The sequence below is a fragment of the Gavialis gangeticus genome, unplaced genomic scaffold (genome assembly GCF_001723915.1).
Source record: "Gavialis gangeticus isolate Ggan-Ray unplaced genomic scaffold, GavGan_comp1, whole genome shotgun sequence".
In the NCBI taxonomy this organism is placed as follows: Eukaryota; Metazoa; Chordata; order Crocodylia; family Gavialidae; genus Gavialis; species Gavialis gangeticus.
Genome location: NW_017728996.1, coordinates 49817078 through 49841391, shown reverse-complemented (window position 1 = coordinate 49841391; position 24314 = coordinate 49817078). Strand labels below are relative to the sequence as shown.

General features: G+C 48.6%; 1 protein-coding gene across 2 annotated transcripts in view; it reads left to right on the top strand.

Annotated features, from left to right (window-relative positions):
• Positions 1 to 23335, top strand: part of CD276 (CD276 molecule) — a 36195-nt gene extending 12860 nt beyond the window's left edge. The window contains exons 5-8 of one of the 2 annotated variants that reach the window (XM_019504480.1): positions 8131 to 8271; positions 14604 to 14645; positions 16592 to 16627; positions 22547 to 23335. In XM_019504480.1, coding sequence (XP_019360025.1) covers positions 8131 to 8271; positions 14604 to 14645; positions 16592 to 16627; positions 22547 to 22569 — 242 coding nt within the window. In that variant the 3' untranslated portion in view covers positions 22570 to 23335. The remainder of the gene's footprint in view (positions 1 to 8130; positions 8272 to 14603; positions 14646 to 16591; positions 16628 to 22546) is intronic. The other variant, XM_019504481.1, reaches the window with a different exon arrangement.
• The last annotated feature ends 979 nt before the right edge of the window (positions 23336 to 24314 follow it).

The following is a 24314-nucleotide window of genomic DNA, read 5'->3' as shown; positions in this document are numbered from 1 at the left end:
ATAGGAGACCAACTGGCATGAGTACAAAATCTGTTCCAGGTGCGTCTCTGCTCAGCGTGCAGTCCTGCTGTCTGCTTGCATGGGGGCCCCTCATAAGATGCTCAGATGCTGTTGGATTGGGGGTGCATGGCTGTATAGGTGGTGTTCTCAGAGAGGCAGCATGGAGCCAGTGTCCCAGCCTGGCACTGCGGGGCGCTGTGTTGTCAGAGAAACAAAGCTGAGCTGCAACTGAAATGTAAATCAAGGACCTGACAGCTTGAGAGCATTAAAGATACCACAGTACTTTTTTTTTAAAATAATGCCCCAGCGTCCTATCTAGCCTGCAGCTGAGATAGTTGTATTCCACCAGCCTAAATCACCTAAGTTTAACAGAGCAGGATTTTTCTTTTCATTTCCTTTCATGCACTGTTCGGTACCTGTGAGCTGTTCAGGGTTTGGTATGTTCCACCCCAGAAGTAGCTGCAGGGATGTCTCTCTCTCTCTCTCTCTCTCTCTCTGTCTTTCTGTTCCAACTTGGATCCTTTCAGGATAGACTACGTAAATGTAAGATGACTTTTAAGCTCAGCTAGCACCATAATAATTATGTTAATTTTTGTTAATGGAGTCCTGTTATTCCTAAGCAATGACTATCCCTGTAATTATGGCAATATTTCCAGCAAGGACACTGCCATTTTGCACTGCTGCTCCTGCCTTGGTGAAGTTTATGATGAGCGCTCTGCTCATTATATGGGTCTTTTGCAGCTAATATGCTGTTAATTAAGGTCTCAGCAGGCTAACAGTGGCACCAGAGGATTGTTGATGACTCCCTCACAGTTCAGGGCTGGTCCTTTGACTTGGTGACAGCCCTGTTTGTAGAAGAGTTGAGAGAGAGGGAGCTGTGAAAACAGATCATAAATATAAACAGGCCCAGTTTATTAAACACTGTTTATCGTACAGGCAGTTCTGCGCTGTGAGAGCATCTTTCAGCTTAGCCACTTCCCTCTGACACTGTCTTGCTCTGATGGCCCGATAAATAAGAGTTTAGCAGCATTTATCACAGTCAGGGAACGCAAATAGGGCTTCCTCAAGGAGACTGGCAGTGCAACATTAGGAGCAGAGAGAGACAGTGGCACTGAGCCTTGCTGATGAGGCAGCTCTGCCTGGTAGGAGTGAAGCAGGCTCCAGGGCTGGGGATCCTGGGCCCTGCATGGGGTGTGATGATGTTTTATTACCAAACCTGTGGCAGAGGTGAAGGTGCCTTAGCCCTCCTCTCCCAAAGCAAAGGCTGTTTAGGGTGGGGCTCATCCTGCTCAGGTTGTGGGTTCAATTCCTATAGGGGCCTCCTGCATCTTGGGTAGGTTGCCCCAGCAGAGATTGAACCTGGCACCTTTCAGTCTTAAAACTTGAGCCTCAACTGCTTGACTTGAAAGGTCCAGTTCTGTCATAGGGATGCCCACCTCTAGTTGTGGCCCATCCAAGGGGGGCAGAATGTGCCAGAGAGTAGGTGGGTTATGCCTATGCTCCACCCATTTCACCCAGTTGGGCAAGAACAAATGGTGATGGCAGGGACCATAGCAGTCAAAAGTACATGGAGCAAAGGCCTTTACTGCAGTGCTGGTGAGCTCCAGGGGAGCAGCCGTAGTCTATAAAGCTGAGCCCCAACAAACATGGTTAATAGGGGACCAGCCATGCAGGGAAGATTAGAGCAGTATAGGGGGACACACAGGGCTCCTCGTTGTGTTGAGTTGTCAGAGCAGTACCTAATCCAAAATTGCCTTCTCCTGAAGCCTTGTAAAGGCAATCATCATTCCAGGAAAATAATTATTCCTAACCTGTTGATGCCATCTGCACTGTGCGACTCGGCCCCTTTTCCACCATTGGACTCCATCCGCATCTTCCCATCCCCCTGTTGAAATTCACCCAACCCTGCTGTCCTGTGTTAAACCCTCCTGCGTTTCCACTGCCCCCACCCAAAAGACACAGTCTGCCAAACTCTGTGTTGCTGGGCAACTTGAACCTGGAGCCAAGCTGGGGCCAGGCATGGTGATATGTTCAGTGTGTGCCAGCCTGGAGCAATAGATCAGTATGTGGACAGGTACTGAGCTGCACTTCTGGCCACTGCAGTCCTGGAAGCAAGGCCAGGGAAAGCCAAGCACCTTGCACGCCAGCTCTGGGACTGCCACATAAGACATTCCTGTGGCTACGTTCTCTCTTCCTCTTCCTGCTTTCCTGCTCATGTCTTGGGCACCACTCATGGTCTTCTGTTTGCTGTAGGTGTATGGTCTTGCTTCACCTTTGTTTAGTGCTGAGGCGATGCAAAGTGAGGAGATTGGAGGGAACCTGTTCCGGGCATCTGGGATATGTGGGGACAGTCATTCAGTATCTGCTTGTTTGAACTACCCGGGTTGCTCTGTTCAGGAGAATCCTGGAAACATCTTCCTAACTGTGGCCCCTTGAAAGCTAGCCCCATTGCATACATTGGGACCCAGATTTGATCCAAGGCAGTTCCAATTCCCAGACTAAACTTTTCAGAGAAGTTTGACTGCTCAATAAAAAGCTTTATGAGGCTCTTCTTGATCATGCAGGTGCCTAGCTCACAGCCTGGTTATAAATGGCTTCCAGTTGTCCTCGCTAGCTCAGCTTTATTGATGCCTTGGAGCTCTTTATAACCTTGTACACTTACTGGTAACATTAATTAGTGCTTAATTATCCTTGGTACAGTGGTTGCTCAGTTGTGAAGGAGGGTCCCCGATGGAGCATAAACCTTTTGGCTGGATGCACAGTGCTTTTTCCAGAAAGCCTAAGTACTGCAGCATGCATGCTACTTGGAGGCTGGAGGACCAGTGCTGCTTCGGGAAAGGCTAGTGCTTACACAGTGCGAGCCAGATTTCCCAGGTAACTGTTTTCTGGGAGAAAAAATATACCACAGAACATTCCAAATGGATGGGTTTAATGTTGGGAACGTTGTAGGTAGCGGACTAGGGGGACACCAAAATCAGCTGCATAAAGGAAAGCAAATGTCCTCCTTGGTTCTGCAGAAATGTCCGATTGAAGCTTTTAGTCAAGCCTGGTTGTCTCCTAGAGTATGCTCAGCTCATATCCTGGATCCTCTCTCCTGATAAAGCCAGTCCCATGTCTTCAGAGAAAAGTAATTCATTGCCCTGGAGAAAGAGCTCAGCTAGTGTCTTCCAATGGTATGAAGAGCAGTGGGCAGTGTGTCAGAGCAGGGATTGGCAACCCCCGGCATGTGTGCCAGAGCCTGGCATGTGGGGCCTTTCTGCTCAGCACACCACAGCTGGCCTGGGCTCTGGGGCAGCTGCTGCCAGCCATGGAGCCCTTGCTGCGAGCAGCCCGAGCTCTGCTCTGGCCAGCTGTGACAGGCAGCCGGGAGCTTGTAAAGTGGCATGTATACCAGCCACTTTGTCATGTGCTCAGGGGATGTGATGGTGCCTGTGGTGAATCCAGCACTCTTACTCCAGAGCAGGCTAAGAACAGGACCAGTCAATTGGGACTGTCTAGCATTTCATAGCTCACAGTCCTCCCTCTGCATCACAGGCATGTTGGATGAGTATTTTATCTAGCAGCTCAGGCATTGCACACATTTTTCTTTCTCCTCACTCCAAGCCAAGTTGCATTTCACCATAGAAGTAATTGCTGGACAAATGAATATTTAAATACAAAAGGCTCATTTGCTACACTTTTGTTTCCTGGGAAAAAGTAGGTGCATGTGTGCGCATGTGCACGTGTCAGGGAGGGGAGCTTGGTTAATTGAGATCCTCTGCAGCAGCAGGGTTTCCTGTGGTCAGATGTATCCAGTGCAGTCCACTCTCTTGTCTCCAGCAGTGACCAGTGCCACTTCTTGTGTGCAACTACCTGATTAAAGGCAAAGAAGCTCCTCCCTGATTCCAGCTGGCGATTGGCTGGTGTCCCGATGCCTGAAGATTGATGGGCTTTGTCATTTTTTTCCCAGCTTGTGTAATCACTGATGCTATTGCACTCCTGTTCCTGAGAGGAAATCCGAGTCCCTTTTGATCACAGTCACTTACAGGCGTCAAGGATATAAAAGGAAAAGACAAAAGCGGGAAGAAAGGCATCTTATTATTAATTTACTTGCCTTGCATCTCTCAGGCTGCGTCTTCTGTTATTTAAAGCAGACACACGGAGTCGCAGTTATTATTCAGGAGCAGCTCAAAAGCTTCCATTTGTGTAGTGCCTCTCCCCATTGCAGGACATCAGCTGGGTTTGAACCTTTTGTACAAAATGCCTAGGATGTTACTACCTGGGCTTTAAGAGTCCTGCTGTTATCTAGCAGTCGTTGTAGTAGGCTCTTTAGAGTGTGTAGGGGACAGCTCCTAGAGGGAACAGCACACTGGCAGCAGAATAGCTATAGTACCTGTGCCATTACTGTACAGTAAAAGTAATTTAATCTGCTTTTTCTCTCCCTCCTGAAGGTCTCTGTGCCCTAATCCATATGAACATACCCAGCTCCTTTAGTGCTGCTGCTGGAACATATGCCCCATCCCTACCATGGTGTTGAGTGGCAAGGGTGATCCTTAGGGTAAGGATGAGGAGCAGGCCAGGCTGTATCTGACCCCTGCTGAGGGGAAGAGACCCTGCCTACTCCTATCTCTGATGGAGTTAGATTTGAGGCAAAAGCATGAGAGGAAAGTTGAAGCAGCACCTAAGTCTCCTCTTTGGAGTCTTAACGAGTGACAGATCAGCATCTGATTTGAATTTATTAGTGTAATTATTTAAAGGTTAATGAAGTGTTTTATGGAGTGACTCAACCTGCTGATTTCCTGCCTTTCTTGCCGTATCCAGACCCACTGTGGAAGGCAGCAATTAGAGCACCCAGTGGTTGTTTCCCAGACTCCAATTGGCCGGAGAGCACGAAGCCGTTACACAGGTGCTGTCAAGTGCCCGGTGCTGTCAAGTGCAGCTGGGCCCTTTGGAGGAGAAGTTTTTAAACATGCCTCTCTCAAATCTAAATCTCAAGGCCCATCACCATAGTTGTAAGGCTTAAGTACCCGGGGTTCTTACAGGGCACTTTTCACTGATCAGCACAAAGCACTTTTACAAAGATGTTAAGGTCCATCATCCTCATTCTGTGTATGAAGAAACTGAGGCACAAAGAGGTGAAACCTAAGGTCATTTACTAGGCCATTGGCAGGGTTGGGGCTAGACTATTGTAGGATAATGCTTAACTACCTGCTTCCTTGGGGAAGTCTTCCAAGGTGCTCATTATTTGAGAGATTCCAGAGAACAGGTTTCCTCCAGCAAATTGTAATAAAACACACAGGTTTCGTAGGACAGTACATATAAATAACTAGAATATATTAATACAGCTATTATTTAACAGTCCCCAAAGAGAGAAATCTAAACATGTTACCCAGTAGCATGAACTCTGCTTAGAAACTGTTGCTTGGAAAAACACTTTATCTAATTCATATACGCCCTCCACCCCCTCTTCCCATCTTGCTTCCAGTTAGGACAGTTTAGGCCTCATCTGCCTGGGAGAGGTCCACCCACTCTCTGCTGGTTGTGGCTTGAGGCAGTGCTAAGAACAGTTAAGCTTCAAGTTCAGGCAGGACCAAATCCTATTCAGCACCATTTCAAAATTTGTACCAGAGCCCAGCCCTGGGCAGGCAGCTGAGCCTGGTTCAGTCTGGACTGTGCACTTGCAATTAAACCATTTTTAGCAACAGTTCAGGTTACTAATGTCAGGGGTGTAGGGGTGGAAGGAAGCAGATGGGACCGTGACTCTTACCTCTGTCTAGCACCTACCTGGTCCCATTAGCACCGTGTCTGAGCACCTCACAGTCTTTAATGCATTTATCCTTATAGCAGTGGGGAAGTACTATTACCATACCTTAGGCAAGTGCCCTAACCTCTGGATCATGCCTCCTTTTTACAGGAAGGACAATGTTTGCTGATAATCAGACAGAACTCCATTCACCAGAGCTCTGCTGCTGACCCTTTTTTCACCAGCTTTAAACCTACACAGTTGCTTCTTTTTTTTTTAAGCTGAATTTTATGATTAGAGGCAAATTATTTGCAGACATGCAAATTAGGCTGTTTGTACAAATCATCCCAGGGAGCTGCACAAAACTTGGAGGTAATAGAGAGAACTTTAAAACCTCACAGTTGTAACTGCCCCTTTATCAAGCAGCTCTTTAAGTGTCAGAATTCATACATTATGCATCCTTTTTTATTGCTGCACACATCTGAGAGGGACTCATTCACTCTCTAGCAGATTTATTCATGGGATGCTGGTTGGTCAAGTCAGTTACAGATTCAGGAGCCTTCTCCTTTCCGTGTAACTTGTGTATCCGAGACCTGTGTTGCATGGTTTGTGTTTTAGCCAGTCATTACGCTTACCTGACAGAGCTTGAAATCCAGGTGACCGGCCATTTGAAGCTGGAGGAGGAGACCACTTTGACTTGTTCTAAAACCTGGAGATCTGACTGCCTCTTTCTTCATGCTCTGGGCAAAGACTTGCATTGCTCTGTTATGGTAGGGCAGGTTAAGGTTTGGTCATAGTTTCATAGTTTCATAGATTTAGGGTCGGAAGGGACCTAGTAGATCTTCTAGCCCGACCCCCCGCCAGGGCGGGAGAACAACAAAAAAACCCCAAAAAGAGAAATGGGACTCAAACGAGTCCAGCCAGGTAGGCATCCAGCCTCTTCTTAAAGACCCCCAGGGTAGGGGCCAGCACCACTTCCCTTGGAAGTTGGTTCCAGCTCCTAGCCGCCCTAACTGTGAAGTAGTTTTTGCGGATGTCCAGTCTATACCTCCTCTCCATCAACTTGTGCCCATTACTCCTTGTTATGCCAGCGGGCGCTAGGGGAAACAGCGTCTCCCCCAAACCCTTCTGGTCCCCCCTAGTGAGTTTATAGACGGTCACCAGGTCCCCCCTCAGCCTTCTCTTGTGGAGGCTGAATAGGTTCAGGTCCCGCAGTCTCTCACTGTAGGGTCTGCCCTGTTGTCCCCGGATCATGCGGGTGGCCCTCCTCTGGACCCTCTCCATGTTGTCCACATCCCTCTTGAAATGGGGCGCACAGAACTGGACACAATACTCCAGCTGTGGCCTGACCAGCGTCGCGTAGAGGGGGAGGATCACCTCCTTGGCTCTACTCGAGATGCACCTGTGGATGCACGACAAGGTCCGGTTAGCCCTGCCAACCATGACCTCGCATTGTCGGCCCATGTTCATCTTGGAGTCAATAATGACTCCAAGATCTCTTTCTGCCTCCGTGCTCTCGAGTAGGGAGTTCCCCATTGTGTAAGTGTGCTGCTGGTTCCTACTGCCCAAGTGCAGCACCCTGCACTTGTCCGTATTGAAACGCATCCTGTTCCTGTTAGCCCACCCCTGTAACCTATCCAGATCCCTCTGCAATCTCTCACTCCCTGCTAGCGTGCTCACCTCCCCCCAAATTTTGGTGTCATCAGCAAATTTAAACAGGTTACTTTCCACCCCATCATCCAGATCGCTGATGAAGAAATTGAACAGCGCAGGCCCCAGGACCAAGCCCTGGACATCGGACACCTCCATCTTTATCTCAGGAAATCTATTCACTCAAAAGTGGAATCAGTCTGATCCTAAGGTTTAATTGGGGTTTAAACAGCTTCCCAAGAAGCAGGAAGTGCTGAAAGGTGATGACCTTTCTGGTGAGGTTCACCAGCAGACTTCTGGATATCAGAGGAGGATCCAGATTGGGATTGGGTCATCTGAGCCTTCTGGACAGCTGTTGATCACTACATCAGGAGGGACTGTGAGAGCTCCTGAGTGAACATGGGTCAGTGGACCACTGAGAGCCACAGAGATGTGGTCCAGAAATCTCCAACATGTATCACCCTGGGTCATGACTCAGTGGGGCTCTTAAGAAGGTGTCTAATTTAAAGCCTAAGAGCAGATCTATTGAAATCAGTGTTGCAGTCATACTCGCAGTTAGGCATGCCATGAAGCATTTTGCTGAGCTTGGGCATTTTTGAAGCTGATGCTCAGGACAGCAAGCATCTAGTGTCACTGTTCCACCAGACATGACCCTACCATGGATGGAGAACGTAGGGTCCTGGTGCTGCTCCAGGTGCCTGCCCTGTCTTCTGGTGGTAGTACTGACAGCCGTGGTTTTTCTATTCTCTTTCCTCAAGGCCAACACCTCACATTCCCTGCTGTGGCCCTGTGGGTGACCATCGCTCTTGCCATCTGCCTCCTTGGTTTGCTGGGTGCTTTGGCATATGTGTGCCGGAAGAAGATTCGCCAGAGCTGTAAGGAAGAGGAAGAGAATGCAGGTAAACAGCCCAAGAGGCGCTGGTGCTGGTGGTGCTGGTGGGGAGTTCTTGGAGGCAGTCAGCCTTCAGTTTAGAGAGGCATCTTTGTTCAGGGAAGCCTTCAAGCATGTGTTTGCGTCCCACTGGAATCAGGGGCCTCCCTTTCAGGGAAGTGGTGAGAAGTTCCCTTTCCTTTTGTTCCAGAGCTTTTAAAGCACTTGGGAATTCTTTGGGCAGGAGGGTATTAAGAGGTAGCAGCCATAATGCCTGTGGTGCTGTCCTCTCTGCACAAGGTGATGGGAGCCTGTCTCCCTGGATCTCAGTCAATGCTCTGACTTCTTTGCTGAAGGTAATGCATGTTTTTTCTGGCTTGTGGCCTGAGAGAAGCTGATAATTCAAGACAGTTATTGACTGGACAGAGAAAACCTCTTGAAATATGGATGACAACTGGTTTGTCGCCTCAGAAGATTAACCTGCCTCCGGGGACCTAACTCTGGTGGGGGCAGGGCCTGGGGAATGAGTGTATATCCGGTGCCTGTGATATGTTTTTTACATGGGTTAAAATGGATTGAAGACTGTTCTGAAGGGTGAGAAGCCCCTCTATGCTTTGGATCAAGGGGCATTTATAAGATAAGTGTTAAAAAGGAGCAGGGTGAAGGTGGTCTAATGTGGGATTCTCCTGGTCTCCGCCATGCCAGACTATGAGCCGCCTGTTCCATGGCACCCAGGTCTGTAGTGCAGTGGAGAGGGCAGTACAGGTCCCACTGCTCTGTGTGAGTGCATGTGTCATTAATAACTAATACCTGGTTTTCAGCAATGCTCCAGAAGGCCTCTTATCTCCGTAGGGGGCAGCCAGGAGGCTGGCAGGCAGCGTCCTGAGTGGGGCACATTTTGAGGCCTGTTTAATGAGACTGTGAGCAATGGAAAGGTGTGGTGAGAGCCAGTTCTTGCGTAGGTAGGTGTGCTCAATGCCCACCCCAGGGCATCTCCTGGGGGACTGAGCGGGACTGAGAGCATTTCACCCCAGAGGCCCCTGACAGTGCTTCCAAGCGATCCAGGTTTGGCATGACTGACTGCTCCAACCCTTGGGCCCGATCCTGGTACATCTCAACCCTGACACCTCTGCTCAGGATTGACGTGCATTGGCAGAGCGCTGCATGGGAAGGCTGCTGCCACACTGGCCTGTGTTATACCTGGCTATAGAGACTGCTGTTGGCCACACATGTGCCTCTCCCACCCCACTCTAAGCCACTCGCATGGCCCAGGGCTGTCCAACCGCTAAGCAATGACCACATGTAGACACCCCTTCTCATCACAGCACCATATTGTGCAGCCCTAGGTTCACCCTGAGCACCCCATGCTGTGCTGTGCCACACTCTACAAGGGAAGCCAGAGGAGGGAGGGGGAGCCCAGAGACTTTGTGCCAGCTGGGTGGGAGTGCAGCAGCTGCCATTTAACCTCTCACAGACTGCATGTGGCCAATAGGCCACCAGTTGGATAGCCCTAAAATAGCCTATAGCAGGGACAGAAACACCCAGGAATCTTGTCAGAACAGGGTTCATATCTGGTCTAGCTCCCCTGCCCACTCAGGCTTGAGATATGGATCACAGTGGCTTGCTCACCTCAAATGTGGAATGGTTTAATTTCAGGCTTCCTGGCATCAACAGAAATCTCTGTCCATTTGTAGCCATGGAGATGACCTGCAGGCGCAGAGAAATCTTAGGGTGAGCCCCTCTGTAGAGAAGTCTCAGGGTGCCCCTCTGTTTTCCAAACAAGCATCACAAATTGCTAGACAAAACCTTGGCTGGGATGTTCTAGTTGGAGATGGTCCTGCTTTGAGCAGGGGTTGAACTAGATGTGACCTCCTGAGGTCCCTTCAACCCTCATTTTCTGTGATTCTGGATCACGCCTGGGTGAAATGAGTGTGGCTAGAATGTCCCCGGGAAGCTGCAACGCTGAGGAGCTGCAGCTATCCAAACGTCACAGCCATCAGCAAACATATGCGCCCACCACAATGGGGATGAAACACATCGCCTCCCTGTGTCTACCACAGGAGCAACACCAGACTCTGATCTGCCTGTTGGTCCTGTTAGTTGGGCTTTTTTCTCCTTTAGGTCCCCAGCCAGGAGAGGGCAGTGACAGATTACTGTATACTAACCAGCACATTTATTAGCATGTTTACTAACTAATCTTTTCAGCTGCACCCAGGCATTGGCCACTTCACATGGATGGGAAGGTGGTCCAGCTGCGTGTTTGGAGAAGGCAGTAATGGGATGGGAGAGGAGTGGAGCAGGAGAATTGGCTTGATACGCGGATGACGTTCACTGCTCATCCCAGTGATATCTGGGTTGTAGGTTAACTTATGGCCTGTCGGAAGAAAGGAAAAGAGGAGAATGCTAGGGGGAAAATTGCTTGTCCATAAAATCTGAAAACATTTAAATGTCAGTGAAAACTGCCAAGCTAGTCTAGGAATTTCTTCCCTGGCTCTTCTATCTGCTGCCACGTATTCAGCAGAGAGCTGAATAAAGGCAGAAAGCATAGCTGCGGGTTGGGCTTCTTACCCAGTCACACCTGTTTCCTGCTGAGAAAGGGACCAGGGAAAACCACCCAGTCAGCAAGAGAGCCTTTAAACATTTGTGCCTGGTTATTTAGCTTGGAAAGGGTGGGCTCTGCACCGGCCTAAGGTGCAACCTAGCAGACAGAATACAAGACTTGCATACAGTAGACTTGGGTCCTACTGCCAGACTCACCCCTGGCAAGCCCCTTTATCTCCCTGTACTAGCTTTTCTCATGTGTAAAAGAGGGCAGTAATAGTGACTTCTTTTGTGAAGTGTTTTGAGATTTACTGGTAAAAAACATTAGGGAAGAGTTAGGGATTGTTGCTGTTGGGCACGGTGCTGAACTCTTCCCAGCAGTGTGAGATTCGTGGAGGAAGGGGCAAGGCATTATTACTGCCAGAAAGTGAAGCAAAATGACTGTGAAAGGCAGGTTTCCAGATTCACGTGGCTGGTTTCGTAGCTGTGCTATTTTAGTGGGAGCAGAATGTAAGCTTGCAGTGCTGTCACTAAAATGATGTGTCCAAAAATTGATCACAAGATTAATCCCTTTGACTGAGATGCCTCAGTGAACCAAGGTTTTTACGCTGTGTTGTTGTACTGTGTGCACTGGGTATCTGCCCCAGACCCTATTCCCAGATTTGTGATGCGCCCCTATCCCTTGGGTTAAATGAGGTTGTCTGGTGTTCTCGGACCCTGCCCTCTTGGACCTCTCGGACCCTTGGGAGTAATATCCTAGTTTGGCAGCAGCAGCCTTTGATGCCTTTGATTTGGTGATTGACGCACCTACTGAGACCCTTATGCCAGCTTCTCCTTGGGGAGCTGAACTGCCCCGGAGGGTTGATTGTTGTTTGTTGGTGTGGGATGTGTGGCAGACATTTTGGAAGCAGCAAGGTGGTGTGAGCCAAGAGACAGATGTGCAGAACCTGCCTCCCAATCTGGCCTGACATTTTCTTCACTGAAGCAGCATCCTCCCCCAGTGGAAGAGAGGCAACTTCTGAAGTGACAGGTAGGCAGCTGCAAACACGCATGGGATGGCATGCATGTGTGCATGCGCGCACGCGTGCGCGCGCGCGCGCGCACACACACACACACACACTTCAGTTCTTTATATACATAAAAGCAAACACTGTTTCTCTTGCTTTCCCTCTCAGAGGCATACTCAGATTTTAATCTCTCTCTTACAGACGCATACACTCGTACACCCTGCCGCACACAAATGCAAACACATACACACACTCATACAAGCAGGCTTTCTCTGTGTCTGTGCCTGTCTCACACGCACACAAGCATACATACAGCTTCTCATTTAAGAAGATGCCTCTAGCACTTGCCACCATGGAAATGTCAAGCGTATTGACACAAGGAAATAGCATGAGACACAGATGCTCTGCGCTCTGCCTCTCTTGTTCCTTTATCCCTGCCTGCATGTGTTCAATTTTGAAAGAATTAATTAAAGCCCTGCCGATGTCTCCCAGGAAGCACTTTGAAAGGCCCTGTTTGAAAAATCATTCTCCCCCCCGCTCTGTAGTTTCTGGATCCTTGTCCTTTTCTCAGCTCTTTATTTACAGAGGGGCATTTGCATGGAAAAGGGATCTTTGCACCTTTAAAAAGGCGGTGTGCTCAAAGCTGCTGGAAAAACAGCTTTGCTGGCATGCCCTGTACATCGTCCCCTACCGACTTTAGGTCCAGCCCGCTCATTTTCTCAAGGCAAAAGATGGCTTTTTCTAATGCCTGGCCCTGCAAAACCCCACCCAGGCTTACTGAGTTCTTGCCCTCCTCTTTCTGGCAGCAAGGAGGATGTTGCAGACGGAATCCATTGATTCTGGTGCTTCAGGAGGGACAGAAAAAATGTCTGACTTTTCTGTCAATGTCTTACCTCTCCAAGGCTGTGCCAGTGAAGGAAGCATATTGTAATGAATCATCTAGAGAAGGTGGATTGGGGGCGTGTATTTCCCATGTCTTCCAAACCCAGAGTAACAAATTATTAATAGTTTTTAAGGCCAGAGGAGCTGTTTTGATCCTCTAGGCTGATCTCTTGCATAGCATAGACTGGGGCTAATATTCACCGCTGGTGCCAAGGCTGCTTTAGAATATGAACCCAAGACTTTTGGCACCATAAACTAGAAACATAGAAAATAGAGTGGGAAGGGACCTTGAGAGTTCATCTAGTGCACTTCCCTGCCTCAAGGCAGGATCAAATATTGCTAAAACATCCCAGACGGATGCTTATATTACCTTATCTTAGAAACCTCCAGTGACAGAGGTTCCACAAGCTCCCACGGTAATCTACTCCAGCACTTAACTCTCCTTGTAGTTAGAGGGCATTTCCTACTGCCTAACCAGAGCCATGGGGGGGGGGCAGCAAATCTAGCTGTTTCTGCAAGAGGCTAAGTGGTATATGAACCTATAGCAACTAACATACACAGAAGGAAGTGTTCCATTGTTCCACCAGATTGAAAAGGGGCACACATATCACGTACTCGGGGAAATATTTCCTTTTCACAGGGTATGCAATTAGACAGCAGAATTCACTGTGGCTGGAAGTCACTGATGCCAAGAATTCAGCAAGCTGTCAAAGGGGATTGGGCACTTCCATGACTAGCAGAGTATCCAGAGTTATCAGTGTTAATGCTGGCAGAAGTATTAGAAGGGGTTGTCTGATGGCACTGCTTGCACCCATGCTACCTGCAAGGGTAGAAGTGGAAGAGGCAGTCCTGTTTGGCCATTTTGTATTGTAGAGCAAAGGCTCTGTGGGCACCACCGATTCTGGAGCCTGAGGCTTGTTGGAGGCCTCTAGACCCGTCCCCTTCCTAAGCTCCCAGTCTGGGAACACTGAGCCTCGTTCAGCCATTCTCCAAGCATAGCTCCAGATGGCAGCTTTGCTATAAATAAAGAAGCTGGTGGGGGAGAGCCAGGTGTCCATGCCACTTCAGGCTGATCTGCATCCCCTCTGACGGGAGGAGATCTCAGTCATCAGTCACTGGGGCCCGGCTCTGCTCTGGGATTACTAGCGAGGCAGCTGTGGCACCAAAGCATTAGGCTGCTTGCTGCAATGCCTCACAGCTCAGGAGCTTTGGACTGGGAGCAGCTCTGGCATTGAGATAATGGAGGGGGCAGCCTGGGGCTCTGGCTATCTCTAGGCATACTCCAACTTCTCAGACATGCCGTGTTCCTGGCAGAGACCAACACAGCTAGCAAAGGTGGGTCGGATTGGCAGGCATAGCCCCTTCCTTGGCTCCTACTCTGGGGGAGGTCCACTAAGTGCATCCAGTGACTGCCTCTACACACCCCTCTTTCCATATGTGCTGCTAATAAGTCATTACTTCAGGCAAGGCCCTGCTTGTATCTATTTGATCCAGTGAGCAGGTGTAGAAAGGCCATCATTCAGTATCTCAAGGCTCCTCCATGCCCCACCCCCCCCTCCTTACTGGGGCTGATGAACACAAATGTTCATGCAAAGCTGTATTTGTGTGGGAGGGCAGGCTGGGACAGTGGGGCATGAGCAGAGCCATGTGCATGTAGGGAGAGCATGGAACAGAATTGGAATAGTGGTGGAACTGCTGGTTGGGACTCAGGGGCATTGGCATAATAGGAGGTGCAGAGGAAGTCTGGCTTAGCAGGGGCTTTGGGCCAAAAGTGAAGGGCATGGGAATTGCTGGGAGGGACAGGACCAGAATAGCAGCACAGTGGTGGGTTAGGACTGCGGACTGTCGGCAGAGCCTCTTAAACCTTTTCCATTCATCAAGTGATTTCTCTGCAGTTCTCTCTCACATACACATGGCTTTTGCTTTCCAGGCATGGAGGATCAGGACGAGGATGGAGAAGAACCCAAGACAGGTAAGTCAGGTCTCAAAAAGGCACTGTTTTTTGAATAGGTGCCTGGTGCAGGGGGGAGTAGCCTGGATTTAATGTCAGGGTCAGGGTTGATAAAGAAGAAACCCAAGAGGACAGTGGATTGGTTTTATCCTCCCTGCACTACCCTACTTGCTGAACTGGGGCACAGAGTGGTTTGCCTGGCTGCATGTGCTATTAGTGGCTGTTCTTGGTGTACTGTACCCCATGCTGAGTCCAGCTGGCAGTTGGGACTTAGTTTCCCTGGGGCTTTGTGATCAGGGAGACTGACTGTCCAGTCTGCAGGGAGCTGTGCTCTGGCAGCATGCCCTGCCAAGGTCCCATCTCTACACACAAGCAGACGGTTCCCAGGCTGTCAATCCCACAATGCTCAACAACATGAAACTCATGAGAGTGCTAAGAGTAAAGGCAGTTCCTGGCCTTGAGATTGTCTGACAGCAGATAAAGCCAATGTGCCACCTCTTGGATGTGCTGTCATGAGTGCGTACTAGAGCATACAGGTCACATGTACACAATTTTGTCTACCTATCCTTGTCCATGTGCATGTTGCATATGCATATTCACATATGCAGTGAACTGTGCGCATTGTACATAAAGCCACTGAGGCCCAAACATGGGTACGCAGAGCCATGCACACTGCACCTTCCGTGCATGCTGCTGCATGGGCACAGCCATGTGCGTATATCAGGTTGCACACTCACACACTTCCACATGCCTCATAAACAGTTGTGAGGAGCCCATGGTTCTACTGCAGGTAGATGGATGCACAAAGAGATGGATATAGTGGTATGAAGTGTTGCATGAATGGACTTCGTGCATGCAATACCATGCTGATGCCTGACCTTGTACACACTGCCACATATTTACAACAACATGCCCTGCTCACCCTGTTGCACGCACTTGCTGACATACATTATTATGCGGGTACCCAGATCCTGTTCCGCAGCTTTTTGAGGCAGCCCAGCTGCCTTGTCAGTGAACCCCCCCAACCCACGAGCAGACTGGCAGGTCCCTGATAAGCCATGTTATCTTTTAATAAAAAACGATAGCAGCGCTCTGCTGTAATCAAATGAGTTAATTATATGCCTGGTGATTCCCTTTATCTGCTCTGAGCACAACAATAGCCTTGTTGTGTACAGATTGGCTCGTGCCTAATCTCTCATTGGGAGTCAGCGTGCCTGGGATCCCATCTCCTTGATGGTTTTGCTGCCTGCAAGATGTAAGGAGTGAGGCTTGGTTTGTGGTGGAAGCTGGCGAGCACAGTTGTTGTGGGAAGCTGATAAATGCTGTGAATCGTCAAAGAGATGTTTTTTCCCCTTCATTAAATTTTGCTGGAAGATAAACCGTGCACCCCTTCTCCCCAGATCAGTCATTTGGCCCCACCTCCAAATAAACACAAGATTGATTTTTGAATCTCTATTGTAAATTTCAGCGGTTAGTTTTTGGATTCTGTGAATGCTGGAATTTGGAAGCTGAAGATGCAGCGACCACCGTTTTCATGTTGCCGCAGCTGTTTCCATAAGAGGGCCTGGAAAATGTTTGTGTAAAAGGAAGCAGGCTTTCTCTGCCTGATCAGGACGCTGGCTTTTGTTAAGAGCTGATAGAAACAGCTGCACAGGGAGCCATTTGCAATGTATAAAACTCATGCTACATAAACATGAGTGCGATCTACTGGCATATTATCTGTTAACTCTATTTACATATATGCAGACAACAAGTACTCCTGTAACAACAGTCAGGAGCAGCTGCTAGGGTTACTGATTTAAACTGGGTGGGTGGAGGGAAAGAGGGATCCTGGATTGTATTACCGTTCAGAGATATGGTCAGGTCTTGTCTATTTCCTAACGCTAAGTCTACTGCTAATTGTCACATATTGAGCCCTCATTAGCGAATTAAGCACCATTCTGTATCTTTCCTCTTCTTTCCAACAGCTTTGCAGCCTTTGAAGAGTGCAGAGAACAAAGAAGGTAAGGGGCATTTTCTTTTTGCCATTGGCATTTGCCTGCAGGGTCCATTGGAGGGAGAGCTGCCAGTTGGCAACATACACAGCTAACTGAACACCTGATGAACCAACACAGCTTCCCATTGAAAGCTCTAGTACAGGGGCCAGCAGCCTACAGTCTGTTGGCCAAATCCAGCCATTTAATCCAGCTCTCAAATGTGGCACTTCAGTGGCTGGAGCTCTCCTGGTGCTGCGGTGGCAGTGGCTGGGTCCAGATGTTTGCTTGCCCACTTGCTTGTGACCCAAGCTGGATCATTCTGTCCCACACCCTGAAAATGCTACCAGGCGCTGTGCTAGTGTAGTGGGAGGCCAACCTTTCTGGCAGGTGTGGCAGAAGCCCTGAACACCCCCCCAAGCACCAGTCCAATCCCCTTCCCCTGCCTGATCTGTTGCTTTGCTTTCTGCTCCCTGCCCCATGCTTCCTGTTTCATCCATTGCACACATAGAAGTTGCCTGTGCCCATGGTGGTGTGCATGCTGCAGGCTGGCCACCCCGCTGTACTATATGGTGTTGGACTCTGGCCCTTCTGATCTTTCAAGTGGCTTTTCCAAGGCTGTGGAACCTGTACTGATGTAGCTATGCAGAGACAGCTGTGTCTGCAGCCTCCTCCCTTCCTCCACTCCAAGTGGAGAGTCTGTTTTCACCATCAGAAGGGATTTTTTAGCTACGCCACCTCCACAACAATATAAGCCAAACTGAAAGAGGCCTTCTTTTGTGGCCATACCTGTGCGTGGCTGTCAAAGCGACACTGGTTGAGCACTGATGTTTTTACACACTTAACCAACCTAGTGATGCTGGCAAAACTCTGTAGTGTGTTTCCAGTCCCAGTCCCTTTATCTCCATGGTGTTTGCAGTGCCTCACTGCTCTGTGTCACCCTGCTGTGAATTTATTAGCGGGCTATTGGCTTTCACTGCCAGATAAGCTATGAAGATGTTAAGTTAAACCAGAGCTAGCCCTGGTCTGGGCTCCGTACGCCTTGACACTGCCCCTAGCATCGATCCATTTCTGCTTAGCTCCATTTCTTTGTTCATGGACTTTCAGCCACTTTTCAATTCACATCAGTGATTTTATCCCAAGACAATCCAATTTTCCAGTAAGACTTTTAGCTAAGTTCAGTAGTATCATCACTAAAATCCAAGCACATTATTTTTCTCTCTATTGCATTTCCATCATCCATTGATTTTGTAATCTCTTAGAGAGAACAGTCAGGTTGGCTAAAATGTATATTTTCCAAGTATCCAGTGCAGCTTCCCTTCCCTTCCCTCCCCTTTCTGCCATATACATACACCACACTTATCAGTGTAGTGTCTGAGCACCTGCTAGGAGTGTATTAAATGTACAGAAGATGGGGAGGTTTGTGATTGTCTTCAGTTCCTAGGGGAATTCATTCCAGAGTCTCAGTCCAGCCCTCAAGAAAGCTCTGTCTCCTGCACGGATGAGTTGTTGCCTGTGTTAAAGGGAATTCCACTGTGTCTGTTGTGAAGCATGCAGCCGTGTTTTGCATTCGAGAGATGTAGACAATCCTTTCGATGTCCTGGGCCCTAGCCAAGGAACACCTCAGAGATAAGAATAGAGCCCTTGAATATGATTAAAAATTTTGCAGAGTGCTGTTGTAGAGAGGTAGAAGGCAGGTTTGAAGGGCTTGCAGGCATGTGTGGGGCTGAGATGTGCTGCAGTGCTCTGGGTTGGAGTTTCTTATGTGTCAAAGGCTTTATGACAAAATACCTTGCCTCGCTGTAGTTCAGCTGAGAGGTGTTGAAGGCATGACTCGCTGAGGCCAGGTCCCTGTCTGCCATTGTGGGCTGGTATTGCCCAGCCAACCAGAGGTGCCAGGAAGCATTAGGCGAGGATATGATACAAGGGCATAGCATCAGTAAAGATCCCAAGATTATTTTCCAGCAAATGAGACTGCACTGTGGCTGTCAATTCATCCATGCATTTTCCTCTGCCCATCCACATGGCCTCCTTTTTGCTCAGGATCTGTTTCAGGCTGTTGCTCTTCAGTCATGAGCTTATCTCATCCAAGCATGGGGCCATCTTGGATGATGGATCCATTATGCTTTAGCTGTTCAGTGACTTTTTTTCCCCTCCTATTAACTTCTATTATTTCACTATTCCTAGCCTTTGAAATAGTCATTATCAAGACTGTTCTTCCTTCCTTTTGGGAAGATTAGAACTACATATGTTCAAATGATTGTTACTTTGAAAGTTCTCCATGATGAAACCAAATGTGTCCCATGTGCTCTGAGGAGGAGATTTCCACAGGGCGGCCCGGGGGGAGTTCTCAATAAAAATCAAAGGAAACAGGGTTCCTGACTTTGGCTGATAGCTCTGAAAATCCTCATCCTGAATTAATTAGACAATGTCTTTAAAATGAAGGGTCCTGCTCAGCTGGGTTGCAGAGTTAGATTTTTTTTGTATATTCTCACACCTACTCTTTGCCAACTTATTTTCTTCCTGGGATCTTCTCAGTGGTTGAAACACGTTTCCTTTCTTGTTCAAAGCAGATGTTTTAACTGAGGTTTGGTCTGTCAGCCATTGTTGAGTCACCATTAATTTTTCCTCCTCCTTTGTTATTAATGGCCCTGCTTTCTCTCTGGTGCTTCTTTTCATCCTGAATGATTAATAAAAAGCCTTTTCTTACTTTCCTTCACACCTTTAGCTAGAGGACTAACTTGCCTGGGTTTTTTTTCTCTTCTCCTCTCTCTGGCCTTATCTTTTCCCTGCAAGCCTCAGCAGATTGCATGTGCTTGTCTTCATTGCCTCCTCACTTTTCATCTCCTATGCAGATTGTTTGCTTAACCCTCTATCTTTGAGGAGTCCCTTTGCTTGCTCTTTGACTGCTTTTTCAGCAGAAATGTAGCCTGAATAATGGCCTCTTATGGGATTCTCCTGCTGCTTTATTCTCTTTTCCCCTTCTTCAATTCTGTGCAAGGAGCTTTGAAAACATGCACACATGCTCTGTCTCTGTCCAGCCTGTGCTTCATGGGCAGAATCAACCTCTGGGAAAAGGGGAGTGATGGGAGATTTCTTAGCACTGACCCTGAACCACCTCTCTGCTTGTTTAATGGGGACATCAAGGTGATACCACCAAAGCACGGACCTTTGGAAATGCTGGCTACAGCATTAAGCCACTCTACCCCATCTGGCTGCTGCTGCTGCTGCTGCTTCTCCTTCTCCCTGTTGTGGTAGTTTATAAGAAGAAGCCACTCCAAAGGAGGAGTGAGAATATGGCTGATATCAAGGTTGCCCATTTAACTGAAGATAGATGGAAGCATCCTTATATATACCACAAAGGCATCGATCTCTAAGTTCTGGTGTTAGTGAACTGGAGAGCCCGCTTGGGGCACCACAGAGAGGGACGCTTCTTACTCTTCTTGCCAGTCACTTTAGGCATATGTGGCTTTAGTTCTCAGAAGTTGGGGTCTGCACTGATGTATTGGTGCCCTCCAGTGCTGGGTGTCCCGTGAGAAGGAGGGCAGCATGAAGCTTGCAAAGGGAAACCAGGCCCTCTTTGCACTGCAACCAGAAGCCTGATATTTGTACTTGCAGTCATGAGTGCCCTGTGTCCTGGGTGTGATCCTGGCACTCAGGATTCAGCTGTCAGACTGGGGAGGTTTGCAGTTGTGGAAGCCTCTGCTACATTAAGAATATCAGCTCCTCTGGCGTTACCCTGGGGGTGAAAGTATGACCTTGTCATTACGCTCCATGCCTGGCAGCCAGGGCTCCTGACTTGCTTCAGTCACAGGGTGAATGAGGTCAAGGCCCTTAGCAGGTTGTGCATCAGTTTCTGCACAGGTCTTGACCTAAATTCAACAGTGTGTAAAGTTCTTTGAGCTCCTTGGTGAGCATTGGCTGTAGAGGGCCTCTGTCTTATAGTCCAGAAGAGTGGCTCTGAGTGAGAGAGGGGATGGTGGCCAACCTTCCACTCCTCAGACCCTGTCAGGACTCCAGGCCTGCACAAAACACTGTTTACAGGAGTCCTGGTTTCGTCAGCTAGGCACAGGAATGTGCCACTCCATGAGAATGTCCCCTCTGGGGGTGCCCTCCCTTTGCCCTCTCCCATAGGCCATGCAGAAGCAGGTAGCTAGAGGATTCTTCTGTGAGCCCAAGGGACTAGAGGAGTGAGATTCACTATAAATACAAAATCCAGATATAACACTGCTAACATCAAAGTCAAGAAGAGAAAGGCATGCCCCCGTGCTCCAAGCAGAGTCTGTGTTCAGTGGCCTTGATGTCACAGCTGGGAGTGCATGGTGGCAGGTGGCTTTTAGCAGAGGACCCCGGGCAGCAGCCACCTTGTGCCAAAGGTGTTTTTGTAACCTGCTGCTCCCAGCTGTCTGTCAGCCAGGCAAAGAGTCATCGAGCAAATGCAACATAAGGCAGGCTAGAGTGAGGGGTGCCAGGTATCAACGAGGCTGGCATTGCTCTGAGACAGACTGGTATCACAGCTGGGTAGGCAGGGCTGCTCTTCTTCTTTAGACGAGCTGCCAGCCGGGAGCTATGATGGAGCTGGCACTCCAGCTGCTTGGGAAGGCAGCTGATAATGCACCAGTCACCCATCAGCAGCTCAGGCAGAGCCAGGGACAGCGTGGGAGCCTGAGTTTCATGTAACTTATGCTTCCAAGGGGGAAAATCAACATGGGGTTATGAAGGCCCATGCAGCACAGAGAAGGCTTGGCCTTCAAACCTACACCATGAGTCATGCCAGTTAATTGCATGACTGTCAGCATATCTGTGCCAGCATTGTCGGACTGAGGTTTACGTCACCGCTTCCTGTCTGGGTTGCTGCTGTCTGCTCAGAATATGCCCCAAGTCCTGTGACCACTTGCAAAGCCTGGCTCTGGGCCTGCTCCCATTTGCCCAGGTGTCACTCCACTGGCTTCATTGGAACTACTCCTTATTTATGCCTGTTTGAGAGCTGAATCGAGACCTGTGGTTCATTTCCTTCTGGTTTTGTGTCTCTGGAAGTGTGTAGTGTCACACCACCGGTGACTGAGTGCTCTGCAGGGAATGAACTCAGGGATATAAAATAGACTTCTCTACCATTTGGTACCTGGTAGGGAACAGGCAGTGACAGATTTCCATGTATGCTACAGTCTATATTATAATTTAGTAACATGATTAATTAATAACACATTAATTAATGTTAAGTTTATAATATTCATATTATATGTAGATAGTGAAATGGGGTGCTATTAAATTAGGAAAACCTGTAGAGGTTTAAAGAGTTTCAAAACCACTAGAGAGCCCATGCCAACCACTAATTTACATGGTTGTGGTTGGCATGGGCTCCTTCACTACCATCCAGACACATAGGCCTCAAGGATAGCCTCAAGGATAGGCTTACTTAAATTTTGCACAGTGTGGAGACATGGGTCACAAATCCAGTCCCAATTGCAGCGAGTACATGGTCAAGGTCACCTGAGAACGGATAGTCTTCCAGTGTCTTCCCACAGTTCCCCACCACGGAACTGACAAGTTTGCCAGCAGTTGACTGGGAACAAATCCTGGAGAATAAGATTAAGTCCATCTGGAGGCTCAGGTGGAAGAGGAGAGCTGCAGTGTGACCGTCTCCAACCTTAGCTCTTATGAGGCACTTGTGTGGCATTTCAGAATTGGCATTTTGTTTTTAATGTTTTTAGCCGAAAACCCACTTTCCCATCATTTTGTGAAGAAATATTCAGTCCATGTGGTATGACCTCCACTGGTCGCCCAGGCTGCTGGGCCCTTTGACAAACTTGCGTCTAGAGAGGGCTGTGCTCTTTGCTCCTCTTGGGAAGATCTCTCACATTCTTTGTATAGTCTCCTTCCTCTTCCCCAGCCTCCCATGGCAGGTCAGTTAATTTTGTATTTCTTCACCAATTTTTATTTCTTTTTCAGACAATGAACAAGAAATTGCCTGACAGGAATTGGAGCTGCACAAACAACACCTGGTGCCACAGGGTAGCAGGCAGCATACCTTCAGACTCTCCCATGGGGGTGTACGATAGGGAACACGGGAACTTATGAACAATACATCCCAGCCCTGTCAACCCTCACTACATATTCTGCCCGTAGAGACAACAGGTCACCATAAACCCATCCCCTCTCCACCCACATGTACTTCATAGACCTGGCTATGCTACTAGGTTGGTCTCATTTTCCTATAGATGTCAAATAACTCTTCATGCCTCACCAGTTTTTCTCTTCCAGGCTTATGAAGCCCAAAGTCCAGTGGGCCTGCTTCTCTTGAAGGCTCAACAGCACTAGTGCAGAATGGGTGCCCCATACTCTTATTCATGACTGGTCACACATGTTTTGCACTGTGTAAATGACAGCACCAGATGTAGAGCAATGGGGAATCAGGCTTACTGGGGGAGCCTAGGCAGTGACTGGAACCAGGCTCTGTCCTGCAAGGTGTTTTAACTCGTGTTTATATTTAAGGATGTGTTCAAACTTTTTGCTGAGTCAGGTTAGAGTGCCCAGCACCTTTCCTGAATGGAGCCCCAGTGCCTTATTTTGGCACCAGATGTCAATGTCTTGGCCTTCATAGTGCATAAATAATTCAAGAACCAGTTCTGCTGCTGCTCTCCTGATACCCCTGAGAACTGCAGCCCTCAGATCCATCCTGCCCAGGAGGGTCCTCCATGCTCACAACCCCCGGCTTGCCAAAGCCTCTGCTCTTCCCCCTCATATCATCATGGACCAAGCTCCAGGTTGTCCCCACATTCCAAATTCAGCTTTTAAAAAAGGGTGGAAGGGATGAGATGTCTTCCAGCAGACCCTAAATACAGAGACCCTGAGAGTCATTTTTTCTCCCTCTCCAATTGGCCTTCCTTTCCATCACCTCTGGGGGCCTGAATTCCAACCACAACAGCTCTCCTGCACTCAGCCAAAGGGAGTGTGGGGATAATGGAACTGTCTGCACCCAGTGTGCCTTTAGGGATGAGATTCGGTGGCCCCTTCCCAAATCTCAAGACCTGAGGAGATGAAGAGTGGACTGGACAAGTTCTTTAAAGCTCCGTGGAGACAAAGGATCCAGATTCAGACAGAAGGAGAGATGGAGACAGGCCCAGCAGGGCCTTGGAGGATGAAGTGCATGAGCTGGAAAGTAAACTGTTCATGCTCATAGCCCTGGTCATGACAGAGGCACAGCTTCAGAGGCACATTATTACTCATAATGTTGTAGCACAGCAGCCAGCAGTTCTGATTTGTATTTTCTTCCTTTAAGCATGTGGGGACAGATCTGTTTCTGAAATAACTTCATTAGGAACAATGGTGCTATGCCAGGGGTGGGTTTGGCCTAGCAGATTTTGTCAGGGGTGGGGTGGGGTGGGGTGGGAGTGGGGTAGAGGAGACTACATAGATCCCTCCATCCCTATCTGCCATCATCAAAGGGGTCAGTAAGAAGGTGAAACTGGATGTTGTACCTGCCTAAAGTCAAAGTTAGGAGGGAAACCTGCAGGTCGGGTGTAGCCCTCAAATACACAAAGTGACAAGGCACGTGCTACTTTTTTGAAATGCAGAAGGGAGATGGGCATGGGAAGTAATAGGGTGTTTTCCCTGGAGAAGGAGACTAGCTACAGGTAGAGAGAGTTTTCCATATTTTTAACGGTCAGAAGCAACGACTCCATTTTTTTTCTACAGGCAAGTCATCCCCACTGTCTGC